The following is a 16,896-nucleotide window of genomic DNA, read 5'->3' as shown; positions in this document are numbered from 1 at the left end:
CATGATTGTCTTTCTTCCTTTATTTTGATGCGTTTTAAAACTTTCTGTATTCATGATAATCATTCTTACGCGTAGCTGAAGTGTTGATTGTGAGCATTCTCCTTCCGTCGTCGCTACTTCTTTTACTCGGAAAAGGAAGAGGAACATTACATCATAAGTAGGCCAAAGATCGGCTCGTGCAGGCCTAAATACAGTTAAAGAACATTCAAGCAAAGCAAGTAAACACTTTTTATCTTTAAAGCAACATCGGCCCTTAACTTACAAATCTTTTCATGAAGAACTCAAGGTAATACGCAAACTCTACTCTCGTATTTCCTCCCTGAGTACCGTGAGGTATTGCTGAATCGATTTCAAGGCCTACTGTTGAAGTTACTACTGAAATTCGGATGGTGAACGAGACTGAATCAACGGCTTTCTGGTGTTCAATCAGTGGTAATCCCAAGCCGAAAATTAAGTGGAGCAGAGTGAGACTGTTAAATGGATCGGCAAAAGAGCAATCGACGGTTTCAGGAGGACGACTGCAATTGAGAAATATTGTATGGGGTGACGCTGGCATTTATCAATGTTTAGCGGTGAACATCTTAGAACAATCTCAGAAAATAGTGCGACTGGAAGTCAATGGTATGTTCAGTCGTCACTTAAATGTCTGCTGTATATCTTCAGGCTCTTATAAAATGTTCCTTCTTCATTGTATGCTTGATTAAAAATGGTGATTGAACTGAATGGAATGCAATGTGGTTTGAAACCGTATGCGTGATTTGAAATCACGTATGATTTCAGACCAAAATTGCACTACACTCAGTTCAAATAACACAATGTACATCCATTTTGAAATCACAAAATTCAGTCGTCAGATATAGGATTTTTCAGTATATTCAAATATTTTATTGATCCAGTAATGAGCTGATTTGTAGAAAGTTGCAAATTAAAGTTGTTTTTCGTTTCCTTACAATTTGATTGGTGTCTTTAAACAAAGCTTGAAATCTGATTGGTTGTATCTTGATAAAGCATTCTGATTCGCTGAGAAGAAGACGCAATTGAGGGCAGAAAAAGGTGATTTCAGAATGGATGTAGTACAATATGCAACAAACGATTAGTTAAGAGTTTCAACCACCCATCGAGTGCATAAGAAAAGGTTCGCCGGGCTGCTTTCATTTACCCAATGCTGCAAGTTAAGCGCTCAGAAAGTGGCATGAATGTATGATTTAGAACATACATTATTGATCCGGAGTACCAAAATTATTCTTGAACGTTTGTGGGTAGGAAATAACCTATGTTCGCACATGATCAATTTTCATCCTAGCTCATCCGCGTGTTTTTCTTAATCCTAGACCAATGTTCGCCATTACAGGAAGCAACATACCCCTTCCAATCTGTCACGTGACAGGACAACCACGGCCAGATGTCAAATGGCTCAGACCGTTTGGTCAGTTACCACAAGGAAGAGTTCAGTTGAACAGCAACAACAGCAGGCTGACAATACTGGACGTTCGTCGCAATGATTCTGATAACTATATGTGTACGGCATCAAACCTCGGAAGAACAGTAGGAAAAACTCTGCTTTTCGTGGTCTCTCTTCCGAAATTTTATTGTTAAACCACCCGGGAGAGTAGCAGCACATCCCGGGAAAAGCTTGAAGTTGAACTGCCGTGTAACTGGAGACGGGCACCCAGTGATAAGCTGAAAAAGACAAGGAACTCAACTTCCCGCCGGGAGGAGTTTTATATCAAAGGAAGGACTAGTTATCACAGATGTATGGCGTCAGGATGCTGGAAACTATAAATGTATGAGGTTCCACAATAGGAGTTCTCAAATCCCGCTTTCCCGCATTTTTTTCTTCCCAATCCCGCCATCCCGCCCCTTTTTACGCCCGGATCCCGATCCCGCCCCATTTTTTTACGAGTTATTGACATGTTTTGCTTGATCATTGAAATAGGCATTATGACTTACCTTCTATCAATTGTCGGTTTTGATGGTCCAGGTTCTCAACATCACAATTAGCGACCATAACTTTATTTTCTGTTTTGCTTAATTATTTTTTGGTCCTCGCATCGGTACATGTTTACCTCGATACCAGTATTTTTGGAATTAGATAGATTGATGTTATCTGTCTGTCTTACGAAGATTCGACTGCTTTGCTGCTAGTTTCCATCAGGCGATAAAGCCAATTCTGTCAATTGTTTACATCGAGTTTAGGACATGGAAATTGTATATAGACACACTGGTCTCTTTTAAGAAAACATAAACCTGCTATTAAATCTAACAGCACGACCAAATGCGGACACCCTTCCAAGCAGGAAGTTTGCTTCACCATCCAAAGTGGCGACCCTTATAGATCCTTCTCCTACTTGGTCTTCGGTTTCTTCTTCTTCCGCACTGCTACTTGTATCATATTCGTCAGGAAAGCCGACATCTCCTGTTAGGTCAACGCTTTCCCCTGGCACAATGTCTTTCTCGTACAAGAAATCGGGGAGCGTTCCAGCCCTTGCCATGGTCGTTTCTTGTCGGACGGTTCTTTGACTAACTGCAGCCCCAAAGGTATGTGCCCATTGCCCCATAAGCTGGGCGTCTTGGGCACTTATTACCCCAGCTGGAATTTGTAGTGCTAATGAAATTTCAATGAGTGCCGCTGCGCGGTCTGGAACGGGATACCACGAGTTTGGGTTGGTATAATAAAATGCCGTCCAGTTTGTTGTCTTCTTTACACTTTCCTTGACTGCGTTTCCGAAATTCCTGGCATATTCAAGGGCAGTGCATAAAGGTGATTTCTGATGGACCACAGAGTGACAGTTCTCTACATCTAATGTCATGCAGCTCAGGAGGTTGGTCCAAGTACAACCCATTGGCGCTAACAGGTCCTAAAGTCTCTGAAGGCCAGAATGAAACAGACTCTATTGTCTTCTCAGCCACATTTCCCTGTGGTCCTTTAAGGGACCTTGGCAAGCTTTGGATTTCACCGCGAATCAAGGCCTGGTTTTGGCGAAGATATTGCAACGTTTCTTTAAGCAGTGTAACGGCATCTTGTAGATTGCAAAGCTCGTACTTTGCATGCTGCTCGTGGACGGAGAAAGCCTTGTATATCTTTCCGACTGCATCTAGAAATGCAGCGGTTTCATGCAGAGTGGTGAATACCTTGATACAGTTGGTTCGGGCATCACATAAAAACAAGACCTAGTCAAATCCACACAAAGTCCAGCAGGTTGGTAGAATTCAGCACGCGAAGCCAAGCCATCTCTGGTGCCTTCTGCACCGGTACATGCAAACACATTCACTCTTTCCTCATTTCTGATCCAGTGCAGGATGCGATGCGATTGCGGATCTGAATAGACCAAACCATCTTTGTAAACCGCAATGGAGGGAGCCAAGGAACAGTAGTCTGGACCGGAAGAAATAATCCGTGCTCTTAAATATGTTGATAATGAAACTTTCTCGATGCCTTGACGGTGAGAAATATAAATGTCACTATTTAAGATGGCCATCTATCCGACGTTTCCCCTTTCGTTTTGGTACTGTACAACTGCTGCTTGGGAGCTCGAAATTTTTCTTTCCGAAGAAACGCATTACCACTGGCACCTTTCTCGTAATATAAAGCCACACAATTTATGATGTCTACCACATTGTCCACTTCTATCAGCTCTGGTGTGGCCATACTGTGCCCAGACTTACTTTAATAGGAAACGCACAGTCCAAAGGATCGTCCAGGTCCGACAGGTCCATCCAGGCAAAAGCAGAAAAGGTCAAATCCGTCAACAAAACAGGAATGAGTGCAGGATCTTAGACATCTTAACGAACGTGACTTCTAACCTCAGTGATTTGACACCTCTTTCCGAGTGACGAAAGCGGCGGAAATAGTAAAACCGGGAAAGACGAACAACACAAAATAGTGATAATGGGCAAAATTTGACAGGCTTCACTTCCTTTGACACTCAGCTTGACTACAAAGGCGGTATACACACTTAAGAACCTTTTTCGTTTTCAGTCAACGCTAATGAATTTTTAATCAAGACAAAACTAAATTCCCGTATCCCGCTATTTTTTCCTTGCGATTCCCGAATCCCATCCCCATAAAAATAGGAAATCCAGCTCCCGCTGGCTGTTAAAATTCCCGCATCCCGCTTCTGTTTTCAGCTCATCCCGAACATCACCACGAAAAATAGCCAAATCCCACATCCCGCCAAACCTATTGTGGACCCTCTAGAAAGTGTCTCCCATGCTTTATTTTAAAACCTTAAAAGAGTCTAACTGGCAAAGGGTATGCAATTTTTGAAAATTATGAATACTTCTTGTATAACTATAAATCAGAATTGATTAGAACACAAAGAGTAAGTTTACTTCCTTTCTTCAGTACGAGATATAAATGAATGGTAATTTGCTACTGAAATCGCTGACTGGCAAAGGTGCGTTGTAATAATTTTATTTGATTAACTTCACGATTTTTTTTTTTTACCATTTGAAGGGAAGCTTGGAAAAAAATTTCTTAAACAAGTATCTGTTGCCTTTCAGTTGCCCTGAAGAGCGACAAAAGCTGACCGTTAGCTTCTATTGTTTTTTACATGGTGATATAATCACGATGGGCGCGTGTAAAATTTAAACTTAACTTAGCTGAAAATGGGAACGTGTTAACAAGATGGGACACATTTTTGATTCCGGGGAGGATAACAAATAAAGAAATAGAAAAAAGGAATAATGTTAAGGTTCCTTTGGTAATCCTCAGAGAAAAATGTTTCAATGCCCCTTTGGATAGTAGATACCTACAGACAATTTGATGGCGGCCCCTTCCTAAACCAAATGAAACTGCAATTTTATTCTGGATATCTCTAAAAGTGGTACTAGCAGAAATAGAGTCAGCTAAAAAGAAAGATGAGTTTAAATAGATAGATAAATCAATTTCAATTGATTAATATCGCCACCGTTACAGCTGTCAAAATTAGCAATTTGACAAGATGAGCGTTATTGCCGAAGAAAGATAGGTTTTCACGGAAAGTTTCCTTCCACCAGCTGTTAAGTTTGCCTGTTGACCTTTTCTCACCCATAAATGACAGACCTTATCTCATCCCAAAGCATTGATTACTTTAGAGAAAATCATTGTTAACTTGCCAAGTTTTTCTCCTGATGTGCTGTGTAGAGTATCAAGTGACTCGACTGATACACAACAGCAAATTTTGTCAAACGGATTGCCAACTCTCCGAAGACTTTTGATTCGCCATAATGAAAGCAAGTACACAAAATAGCTGTCCTTCTTTCGCATCAGTAATTTCCGTTCTATCTGTCTTGTTCTACTGCGCTGGATTTTTACGTTTTGAAGTGGAACTGAGCAGTCAGAGGAACAAAATTGGTGCTCTTGAAGATGCCTTGGCTACCGTCAAAACCGACGAACAGTTCGCACAGAGTTTGGCTACGGGTAAGTGTCCTCTCAAACACATGTTTACTTTGAATACGACTCAAACTTGACGTTCTATTAGACAATTTTACCGCTTTGCCAACGAGTGGCAAAAATCGAAGGAGACTGGGCGACTGAAGACTATTCAAATCAAAATTAAAAGCCTAGTTCGGATCATTACTTAGAACATTCCATTGTATTTCCATAATTTCCGTTAGAGGTTTATAGAATGGCTTGAAATGTGACTGAACAAAACGAGAAACAGCATTTAACTCCCAGCCAGTTAGACTAATATACTGTTCAAATGTAGCAATGTGTAAAGCGAGTCATCGAAAGCCAATGAAACTTTAAAATTTGAACCGGATCTCGTGACGAGGCCAGGAGAGTCGGGTTACTGCATCACTGTTTATGACCAGTGTTGCACTAGAGCTTTCAAGCTGTGTTGGTTTCAAGAACGGTTTTTTAATAACACTTAGATTAGAAACATTGTTCTAAGCACTGAGTGGTAATCCCATATAAAGCAGCTTGAGGGTGTTGGCCACTAAGGCAACAATTTACCAATTCATTTGATACTTTTACGTGAGTTTCTTTAGTCTCCACACCTTTTTTGTTTAATCAAGACGAGCATCAAAACAAAGATCATACATTCTGGTTCTGACCAGCTCTACTGAGTGGCAAAGATGATATCTAAAACTGACAATTTCCGGTAATGCTTATAATGACATTGTTGACCTTGATGTTATAGAAGCACGTAAAAACTTTCGTTTCGCTGTCCAAGTTATTTACTCTTAATTAATCTTTCCTTGATATGATAATCAGACAAATACTCACTTAAAACAAATTAATCCTCAAATCTACTTTTTAACTTGCACCACATCGTTCCATCTACAATGGGAAGGGCAGAGGAAATAAAAACAGCTCGATTTTTTCCAAGTTTAACATGTATATTTCGGTGGCAGACATTTATCTTAAGTCGAGTACACTGCCTTTGTTTTATTACCAAGTGGCTGCAGACTCTAACACTTTAGTTTTGCAAATATTGTCTTTTTCTTAGAGTCTCAGTCTAAATTCAACCGGAACAGGCGCAACGCTGATCCAATAAAGAATAGAACAGAAGAAAAAGAGTCATCGGAAGTCTTACTGAAGATCAACAAACTTCTGTCGAGCGGTAGGCTTCAGTTGAGTCTGTCAAATGGTCATACCAGCCTGCGTGGGTCACCAGGACCCCCCGGTCTACCTGGACCGAGGGGAAAGAGAGGGAGACCTGGTAGCAAAGGAGACAGAGGTCTGATGGGATCACCTGGAAAAAGCGGTAAGCAAGGCATTATTGGACCTTCTGGAATGAAGGGGGACACTGGACCCAAAGGAGAGAAAGGAGATATAGGAGCGACAGGCATGTCGGGAATGAAAGGGGAGCCTGGGGAATCGATATCGAGTCCTACTGTTGTAGTTTCTCCAGAAATTTGGACTGTGAACGAGACCGAATCAACGACTTTCCAGTGCTCAGTCAGTGGTAATCCCAAGCCAACAATAAAGTGGGATAAGCTAGTCAATGGATTGGAACTAGAGAAAAGGATGGTGCCAGAAGGACGACTGCAATTGAGGAATATTAGAGAAGGTGACGCTGGCTTGTATCAGTGTTCAGCGGCAAACATCTTAGGAAAGGCTCAGAAAGTGGTTCGACTGGTAGTAAATGGTATGTTTAGGCGTCACTTGAACTCCTACTCTACATCTTCAGGGATTAAATTTCTCATAAAGAATGGACCCAGAATCGATGGTTTTTTCCTCGTTACATGTCTAATTAATGATAGCTAAAATGTAAAATATAATACGACAAAGGATAGAGTAAGTCCCACCATTTGCTGCGCGGAGAAGAAAGTTCAGCTTCAATTATTAATGTGCCTAATGCTGAGGGATAAGCTCTTGGATAAATGACATGCACGTTTAATACATCCCATAGATTATGAATCTGTATTACTAAAATTATTCATGGACATCTGTTGATTGGAGAGAATAGCTTGTTTTAGCACATAACTAATTCATCATGTTCTTTTTCTCTCCTAGTTCATCCGCGTATTTTTCTCAATCCTGGACCAATGTACGCCATTACAGGAAGCAACACAACTCTTCCAACCTGTCACGTGACAGGGCATCCACGGCCAGATGTCAAATGGCTCAGACCGTTTGGTCAGTTACCACAAGGAAGAGTTCAGTTGAACAACAACAACAGCACGCTGACAATATTGGACGTTCGCCGCAATGATTCTGACAACTATGTATGTACGGCGTCAAACCTTCGTGGTAGAGCTGTAGGAAAAACTCTGCTTTTCGTGGTCTCTCTTCCAAAATTTATATTTAAACCGCCAAAGAGAGTAACAGCATATCCCGGGAAAATTTTGAAGCTGAACTGCAGTGTAACTGGAGATGGGCACTCAGTGATTAGCTGGAAAAGACAAGAAGGCGAACTGCCCGCGGGGAGGAGTTTTATATCAAAGGGAGGACTGGTTATCACAGATCTACAGCGTCAAGATGCTGGAAACTATACGTGTATTGCTACAATAGCAGGAAAACGTTTCACCGAGGTTTCCACTGCTGTGAAAGTTAAAGGTTAGATAAACATGGCGGTGCCTTTTGACCCACTACAAAGTGAACTATCAACTCAGAGAATCATCTCAACATAATATAACTGACCATAGACTTGGGAAGGGCACGTGAATAACTGATACACCATATCAAGGTGTTCTTTTAGTCCGGGCTCTGCGGTTTGTTCGAAAACAAGTGAAATGCCATGTAGCAGAAGCCTTCATCGTCCTCGAAGTGATAATGAGTCAAACATCGGTGCATATTAAATAAAAAATTGTGCATTTTTTAAAATCAATTTCCTGTTCGTTTTCTAGAAAGCTGTCCAGCAGTCATAAAGACTGTTGGTACGCCTGTCCTTCATCTTTCACGACGGACCACTCAAGGAGCCTGGATGAAGGACCCGCTTGGAGTTATGGGAAAAGACACCATATTTGTAATGAAATTTTATTCTGGTAGAAAGGTGGTTGAAGAATATGAAAACATAGCAAAGTTAAAGATAGGCGTGACTCGTAAACAGTACAGTCTGCCTCACAACTGGCACGGGACGGGAGCAGTGGTATATGGGTCATACCTCTACTACAACAGGTTAGGCAACATTCTGGGTTTTCATCCTAAAACTCACCTTAATTTGCGAGCAGCAAATATTCCGTAGCTATTTCTATTTGCAAAGATAGCATTTCAATAAACGTACGAGTAGATGAATTGGAGCTGCACATTTTAACGACATATTTGTTGATATTTAACCGGAAAACTAGGTTTAAATTCCTTTGATCTTCATAATTCCAGAATAACAGTCTTTTAATTGCAAATTCACAGTTAGATCGTACTGTAGTAATTAAAAGAAAGTTTACTAAAAAAAAAACAGGCTATGAAAATGCATTTTATTTTTCTGAAATTCTTCAGAGCAGTCTCAGAGGTTTCTTATGCTAAGTTCTAAAAACCTTCCCTTGATTAAGCAAAGAGAGGTGTAACCATACAACTGCTTATTTAAAGGGCTGAGGAATAAGGCCCGATCTTTTTTTTTTTTAATCTTCGTTCAAAATCTCTTCCCCTTCTCGTTACAGAGCTGGAACATCTTACATAAACAGGTATAATCTGCAGACAGAGCGTCTCGAGGGCACTGTAACACTTAGTGATTTCACACCCGGGACCCACTACCAGTGGGGTGGATACAGTGGAGTGGACTTAGCAGTTGATGAGCATGGATTGTGGGTGTTGTGGGGAAGTTATAGTAACAACAAACGTCTGAAAGCGGCAAAAATCGACGTAAATAGCAACCGAATAACGCGAACGTGGGCCTTGAACACAGGTAAAAGAGATATGGAGAAATTATTGGAAGTCCCGACCAATATTGTTGGGCATAATATTTTCATTTTACCTTCGAAAGAAATAAATTGGATCTGTGGCTTAGGTCAGTGGGCTTATTACCTGATTATTTCAATCCTCCAAGAAGAATGAATTGGATCTCATAATAATTGATCTCATAAAAGGCCCACATGTAAATCACCCTCAATGGGTAATTTACAAGACAACCATTCGCCGTGCGACAAACCATTAGTACCTGTTATAAGCATTCCAGATAAATAAGTAGATATCGTCTAGACCCCGTGGAAACATCAAGACCCCAAGGAAACTCGTACCTAGATCTTGGAGAGAAGTTCCTCTAATAATACCAGTCTCGTATTTCAATCAGACTGGCGGAAATCATTTTTTGAGAATGATTTTCTTATTTGAGTACATGAAACGGCGGTCACCGACTTTCTAACCATTCGTCTATTTATTGCTACTCATTTTGTCCTACTTTCTTGTTTGTCACAGAACCAATGCAGTCAATTGGCAATGCTTTTGTAGCCTGTGGAGTGATTTACTGTATTGACAGTTGTAACGGGAATCCCACGACCATAAACTTTGCCTATGACACTAAAACAGGAAAACATTGGAATCCGAACATACGGTTTATAAACCAGTACGGCTATAACTCCATGGTGGATTATAACCCCAAAGAGAGACTGCTGTACGCTTGGGACCTTGGGAGACTCGTTACTTACTCCCTCGCATTTCAATAAACCGAGAGGATCATGGAGGTCACAAGCATGCTCGGTTTACTATTTAGGGGACATTTTATTAATAATCAGATTACTTTGATGCAGATCCATAAATTGCAACGAAAAATGAAGCATTGTCACATTGTAAAATTAATGGGACGATTCAGTGGGATGTTTTGTGACAAAAAAATTCCGGCCTAGATCCGTAAGAGATACTGCTGATAGTCACATTATCTACTTGATTTGTTGACTGTAGTTTCTTCAGGAGATTTCCATAGAATTCGAACTTAAACGATTTCAACTGAGTAGTTTTTTGTGAATGTGTAAATCAGTGTTGCTTATTTGAAAATACACAGGAGCAAACTTGTTATCGTATCGGTAAGATGTGGATGATTAGAGAGTCAAGTGAGTGATAATAGGCAAACTGAGTGTTGAAGGTGTAGTTTGATCGTCCGGGTGAGTGTAGTCCTGAGAAGGACTGTTGTCGATGGTAGTGACTGACGTTTCGACAACCTGTGCGGAAATCATCATCAGAGTCAACTGAATGATTGTTGTCTAAGTAACAGACTCCCCTAAACAGATGTCAACAACTACCCGCTCCATACAAACGACTTAGTCACGACAGAAACATCACAAACGACCGAAAAAGAACGACTTAACTTTACCGACAGATCAAAATAGACCAATTACGACCGACTTACGTCACTTGAGTCTTACAGCCAATAACATCACGGCAAAACCAACCGATCATTTCACACGAACTGGAATAAGAACATTCTACTGACAACAATCATTCACTTGACTCCGATGATGACTTCCGCACAGGTTGTCGAAACGTCAGTCACTACCACCGACAACAGTCCTTCTCAGGACTACACTCACCCGGACGATCAGACTACACCTTCACATGTTACCCCCGGGTTCAAACCATTTACTGCAAATGAGTGTTGTTATAAAATTACATGACCTAACTCAGTAAACATTTTTAAAGGCATTTTAAACTACATATTTTCTTTAAAAACCATTTGTATATTTCAAAATCCCCGATTATTGTTTTCTTCTGTTTTCCATGGAGTGAACAATTGTTGGCTTACCTGGAATTAAGCGAAACTAGGGAAGAAAACGCTAAAACTTTGACCTAAACTGATTCCAAACAGGAGAGTGTTAACGTGACACAACACGCCCCTGTTAAAGCGCTAATGAAAAATTTTTGAGTGTCGTAAAACCAAAAACGTACGTAATCACAACGGCCAATCAAAAGAAAGGAAAATGCCACTAAGAAACAATGAAAACCCAACCTAAGACCAACCAAACTGCCGAAGATGTGATCGGTTGAAGTTTTGCATCTGATTGGTGGAGAGAGCGGCGTGAGATTTTTGGACCAATCAAAGAGCTAAGTAAAGCAAAAACAAAGCAATCCCGAATTACTCAGTTCGACAAAATTGCTCAATCGCCACGTTAAGTATACTCTCTTTTTAGCCCCAGCAGATCATGACAAAGAGGTCCTCACGGAATCGCCGCAAAATTACGTTTGCCCAAAAGTGACTGAGATGGAGTCTTTAATTGGCCACAGAATAGACTTTAACGGGTAGCAAGAGAACCTCTTGATAAGTGGGGGTTCTGAGAGGCCAGCGGCACATAGGCAGCAAAAATTGACCCAAGTACCCTCCTCCCTCGTTAAAAATACGTCTTTTATTTATTTGTTGAATTTTATTTATTTGTTAAATTACACGAAGTACGGTTACGGTGTATCATGACTGTGGGCTCGGAGGAATAAAACGACAACAAACATGGCGGCCCGAACGTGCTCTGCTGCTTTCAGAATTAAATGTTGGCTAAGTTCACCTCAAGTAGAGTATATTTCTACTATTTTTCTGAGCAGTAGGAATTTTTGTACCTCAACTAAGGTAAGGAAATTATTGGAGGTATTTACGGGTCAAGTTTACCAAGACCAAACAATATGATGCATATGATGTACGATCCTCCCAGTAGATAGCGCTATTTAAGCAATAGCGAAAATCAGACCTGAAAAAAATCAGGCCTGTACGGGATTCGAACCACTGATCTCTGCGATACAAGTGCAGTGCTCTACCAATTGAGCTAACAAGCCAACTGGGAGCAGGCCGTTGAGTTGATTCGTAATCCCGTACAGGCCTGATTTTTTTCAGGTCTGATTTTCGCTATTGCTTAAATAGCGCTATCTACTGCGAGGATCGTGCATCATATGTATCTAATACCGCAGTTCAAAATATATGATCTTCATATATTTCATTGTACAATGATATGATGCGTTAATAAATCTGGACGATTAGTAAAATGTCTAAACTTATACGTCTTTTATAATTTTCCGCAAGAGTACTGTTGACGAGGAAGAAGTTGAGAAGCTTAGCAGGACAATAAGTGACTGGTGGAATCTAAACGGTGACTTTGCTGCTCTTCATTCTATGAATAAACTCCGAGTTCCTTTCCTTAAAAATTCTCTTGAGCATCTGCATGGTGAAAATGTCACCCCCTCAAAACCTCTTGGAGGTTTGAGAATATTGGATATCGGCTGTGGAGGTGGAATACTGTCCGAGGTTAGAGTTTTGTGGCCAGTTTATGAACCACCAATATTATTGATTTTTATTGTACCTGAGAAGATTCTCTAGATTTACTGCCTGCATAGCCAGGAGCAAGAGACCTTTAAGTTTGACTTGGTTATGTGTGCCCAATGCAATGATTGAAAAACAATGTATGGAGACATTGGAAAGAGTACCATATAACCCCATACATTAATTATGCATTCCACTTCTTTGTCTTTCACAACAAAATTTTCAAAACAAAGTCTACTAGTCTGAATGCATAATTAATGTATGGGGTTATATGGTACTCTTGCCAGAGACATTTAACAGGGTTGAAATAATTTCACGGACTCACCAAACATCTACTATATTCAATAAAATCCATCTCTTTCAGTCAGATCTTGTAAGTTCTGACAGCGACTTACAATGAGCTGAGTGGCTAAAGTCTTAGCATGCTCTACTACTTATCAAATCTTTTCTATGACTGTCATTTATCTCCCTCTCCCCATTTCAATGTTACATATTGTTAACAAATGTTTCTTTAATTTCTTGTAACATTAGTAAACATTAGGCAAGATTATTTGGGGGGGACCAGGGGTTTCATTAATGTTTTCTGCAGAAGGGAAAATGGTTTTCACAGGTGGGCAAAACTCTTTGAACTGAACTTCTTTATAAGATAAACTTTCCTATGTATGATGCACGATCCTCGCAGTAGATAGTGCTATTTAAGCAATAGCGAAAATCAGACCTGAAAAAAAAATCAGGCCTGTACGGGATTCAAACCACTGACCTCTGTGATACTAGTGCAGCGCTCTACCAATTGAGCTAACAAGCCAACTGGGAGCAGGCCGTTAAGTTGATTTTCGCTATTGCTTAAATAGCGCTATCTACTGCAAGGGTCGTGCATCATACGTATCTAACACCGCAGTTCAAAATATATGAACTTCATATATTTCATTGTATCTGATAAACTTTCCTCCAGATGGTCAAATCAGGTGGGCAAAGCCGTCCTCTCAACCGGTCAATTTGTCCGGTGCCTGGCCCTTAATGAAACCCCTGGGGGAGGGGGTGACAAGGAGAGACTTTCAAGTGACTTAGTACAGATGAATTACAAGATTCTTGGTTATTGTGTTGAGGGGAGGGTGGTGACTCACCTTCTAAGGGGAAGTGTGCAAATTACTTTTTGTCACTCACCTTAAGCCCTCCTAATCTCAGATTGCTCAAACATCAAGACCTCGTAGAAGCGACGATTTCTTCCTATTTTGTTCAGTGAAGCTGTTTTGCATCATAAGGGCTGTTTATCAATTAATGCACGAATGTGGTGAACAAAGTTACACATCCAATTTCACACAAAAATCTGATTCCCACTTTTTATAATCAGGTCATGGGTCAAGTGACTCGGCTCTCTAGTCAATGATTAAATACCATAAAATACTCTCTAGTCAATAGTATAATTACCTTAAAATACTCTTAATTAATTTTAATTAATTTTTTCTTACAACGCAATAGAGTAATAGGAAATTTTCTTACAGGAGTAACTCTATGTAATGCTATGTAACACAATACACCACAGATGAATGAATTAAAAATTAAGATGTGGTTGGTCTCTAGTTAACACAAACTTGGTTTATTTTAAAGCCTTTGGCAAGACTAGGTGCAGAAGTGACAGGAGTTGATGCATCAGCATTCAATATACATGCTGCTTTGAGACATGCACAGCTTGATCCCAAGGTGACCAGAAATTTGCAGTACAAATGCACCACAGTAGAGGAGTTAGCTGACAAGGAACCAGAATCATTTGACTGTGTCGTTGCTTCAGAAGTTATTGAACATGTAACAGATAAAGACACCTTTGTTTCTGCCAGTACACAGTTGCTTAAGGTGAGTTTGTACTTTAGACTGAAGGGCAAGTTCCACACCTCTATCCGTTACATCTGTGTGGTACCCCATTGCTATCCTGGTGTTGTCTGTTAGTAATGACACTGAGATATACCGGTACCTTGTATAGTGTATTTTGTAACAGAATTACCAGTGGTGTAATCACTCAGCCCTAAGTGGGAGCTGAATCTGTACTTATGGGTTAGTTAATAGTACCTGAATTGATGTTAGTAGGAAAATAATGGAGAGAAAGAGATGTTGAATGTAACAGTGCTGTATTTGATGAAGTACATGTGTCTTCTCTCTGGTCGTGCTACATTTCTCAGGTGACTTGAGATGCAAACATATTGCCTTAAATTTCAGTTCCAATGAAACAGAAAATTGGAAAAATGGGACAGCCCCTTTTTTTAACCTTAATAACATTGATTTAATGTTAGTTTTTAGACAATTTATTTTATTTATTCAGCCAGGAGGTTCTCTTGTGATAACAACAATAAACCAGACAGCTTTGTCATATGCCGCCGCCATTGTGGGAGCAGAATATCTTCTGAGATTAGTGAAACCTGGAACTCATGACTGGAATAAGTTCATAACAGTTGATGAGCTGACAGATCTGATATCTCAAAGTATGTAATTAATTTTTAATTCGTGACTTAACCATACAGCATTTTTAATCGCAAGATCAACAGAATCTAGCAGACCTAGGCAAGTCAAAATACAAACAACCAGTAAAAATACACAGCAATACTACACAACAAAACATCTAATAAGAGATTTATTCTCCAACTTGTCAAATTGTTATTTCAGTGCAAGTGAATTTCGCAGATATTTCTGGAGTACAAACATCACATGATATTTGTGCTTGTCTTGTGCATTATTTGTACTCTACGAAGCACAGTTGGATAATAACCCTGCTTATTCTAAGCCATTCAGAAAATTCAAGTCTTTTCTGTTTCATTCAATCTTGTTCCACAGGAATAGGAGAAATCAAAAATGGTAAAAAACATTTCACGTTAGTTACAAGCATAAGACTCACAAACTTGAAAAATGCTACTTATGGTGAAAAAAAAAAAGCCTGACAATGGCCTTAATTTTCAACTGCTAGCTTATGCATCAACATTGTTCTCTGAGCACTATTCTGTCCAAGCTACAGCCTTTGCCAAGTACTGTTGTTATATTGATTTTTTTTCATGCCATTTAATTTTCTTGTTGCCTACACTAACAAGGGGGGGGGGGGGGAGGCAGAAATATTTTATCAATTGTGAATTGTGATAAGGATTGTAGCCCTAATATACCTTAGGTTTTCATATCATGCACATACTTTTTCCATGTTCATTTTATTTCTTTGTTATTTTGATTTACCCAGATGGTTCAGAAATTATGGATGTGAAAGGAATGTTCTTCATGCCAGTGTTTAACAAATGGTGTTGGATTGAGGATACAAGTGTCAACTTTGCCTTGTGTGCAATGAAACCTGAACAAACCTTCCCTGAGACATCGGAAGAAAGACCAACAAACGAGACTGAAACATGATGATTCAGTGCAGAGTTAACTATTTAGAAATGTAAATAAAGTATCATTATTTGGTTATTTGACCATTTGCTCTGTTCTCAGGCTTTCAATCTAAGCTTATGTTCATTTGCTCAGAAAAATCTTGTACAGTTTGACTTTATAGGCTAGTGGTCTTGTAAAATGCCATGAATTTCTAGGTTTTTTTTGACCTGTACACTAAACCCTGACCAGTTGGTATGAAATTAAAATGACTGACATCTGTAGGGGCCAATTAAAAGAAAATAACTGTACATCCAAACCACAAAATTCAAGTAACCCTACCTCCCAAATATACAAACTTAATGTCAATCATTTTTAAAGGAAAAGCATGACATTTACAAATAAAGATTTCAAATTTATGCATTGGTATAGCCCCTAACGCTTTGCCTAGTTTCTAGGCTTCACTGAAAAGGAATAACTGTGGAGGATTGGAAGACAGTCATGCAGTCACTGTACATTCTGCAAATATTATTACTAGTCTATGCAGTTATAGTTTGATCTTATCACGTTGTCACCTTTGGGAAGAGAGTCCAATGCCTGAAGAGACCAAACCACAGTTGCAGTGAAGACTGAAAAAGTCACAGAATGATGGGAAAAACTGAAAGTGATTCTTTGTCTTTATTATTACATCTCTCAGTTAATACGTAAACTATGACGGGTCAATTTGGTCTGCTGTATTTCATTGTACAGCCCACTTAAATCAAAGGTGTGTTTGAACTGAAATCTTCCCTCTCTATTTGAAATCAGGAATATAACAAATACTTTCATCGATAACCTCTTGGTTTGTACTGTGTTGTCACATTTTTTCAACTCAGGTTTTGGAAGAAACACAAGTTGGTAACTCATAGTAAGGACCTCAGTCTTGGTTAGTAAGAGTTATTAATGAGGGACTCTAAAG

The 16,896-nt window shown here is 39.7% G+C and overlaps 2 protein-coding genes across 3 annotated transcripts; both read left to right on the top strand.

The window, feature by feature from the left end:
• Window positions 1-132: 132 nt before the first annotated feature.
• Window positions 133-10,383, top strand: LOC111328464 (uncharacterized). 2 transcript variants are annotated; one of them, XM_088730958.1, is made up of 7 exons: window positions 133-621; window positions 1,332-5,401; window positions 6,435-7,076; window positions 7,445-7,987; window positions 8,278-8,548; window positions 9,028-9,272; window positions 9,782-10,383. In XM_088730958.1, the coding sequence occupies exons 2-7, from the start codon at window positions 5,209-5,211 to the stop codon at window positions 10,027-10,029; spliced, it is 2,142 nt and encodes a 713-aa protein (XP_088587084.1). In that variant the 5' UTR covers window positions 133-621; window positions 1,332-5,208; the 3' UTR covers window positions 10,030-10,383. The 2 variants fall into 2 exon arrangements, with proteins under 2 accessions (XP_088587084.1, XP_022788641.2); XM_022932906.2 differs by having other exon boundaries at window positions 133-5,401.
• A 793-nt stretch (window positions 10,384-11,176) lies between these two features.
• On the top strand, window positions 11,177-16,037 carry LOC111328439 (uncharacterized). The gene is made up of 5 exons (XM_022932874.2): window positions 11,177-11,915; window positions 12,363-12,584; window positions 14,208-14,450; window positions 14,914-15,073; window positions 15,814-16,037. The coding sequence occupies exons 1-5, from the start codon at window positions 11,799-11,801 to the stop codon at window positions 15,978-15,980; spliced, it is 909 nt and encodes a 302-aa protein (XP_022788609.2). The 5' UTR covers window positions 11,177-11,798; the 3' UTR covers window positions 15,981-16,037.
• Window positions 16,038-16,896: the final 859 nt, after the last annotated feature.

The sequence above is a fragment of the Stylophora pistillata genome, chromosome 8, assembly GCF_964205215.1.
Source record: "Stylophora pistillata chromosome 8, jaStyPist1.2, whole genome shotgun sequence".
In the NCBI taxonomy this organism is placed as follows: Eukaryota; Metazoa; Cnidaria; class Anthozoa; order Scleractinia; family Pocilloporidae; genus Stylophora; species Stylophora pistillata.
This window is presented reverse-complemented; position numbering and strand designations above follow the sequence as displayed.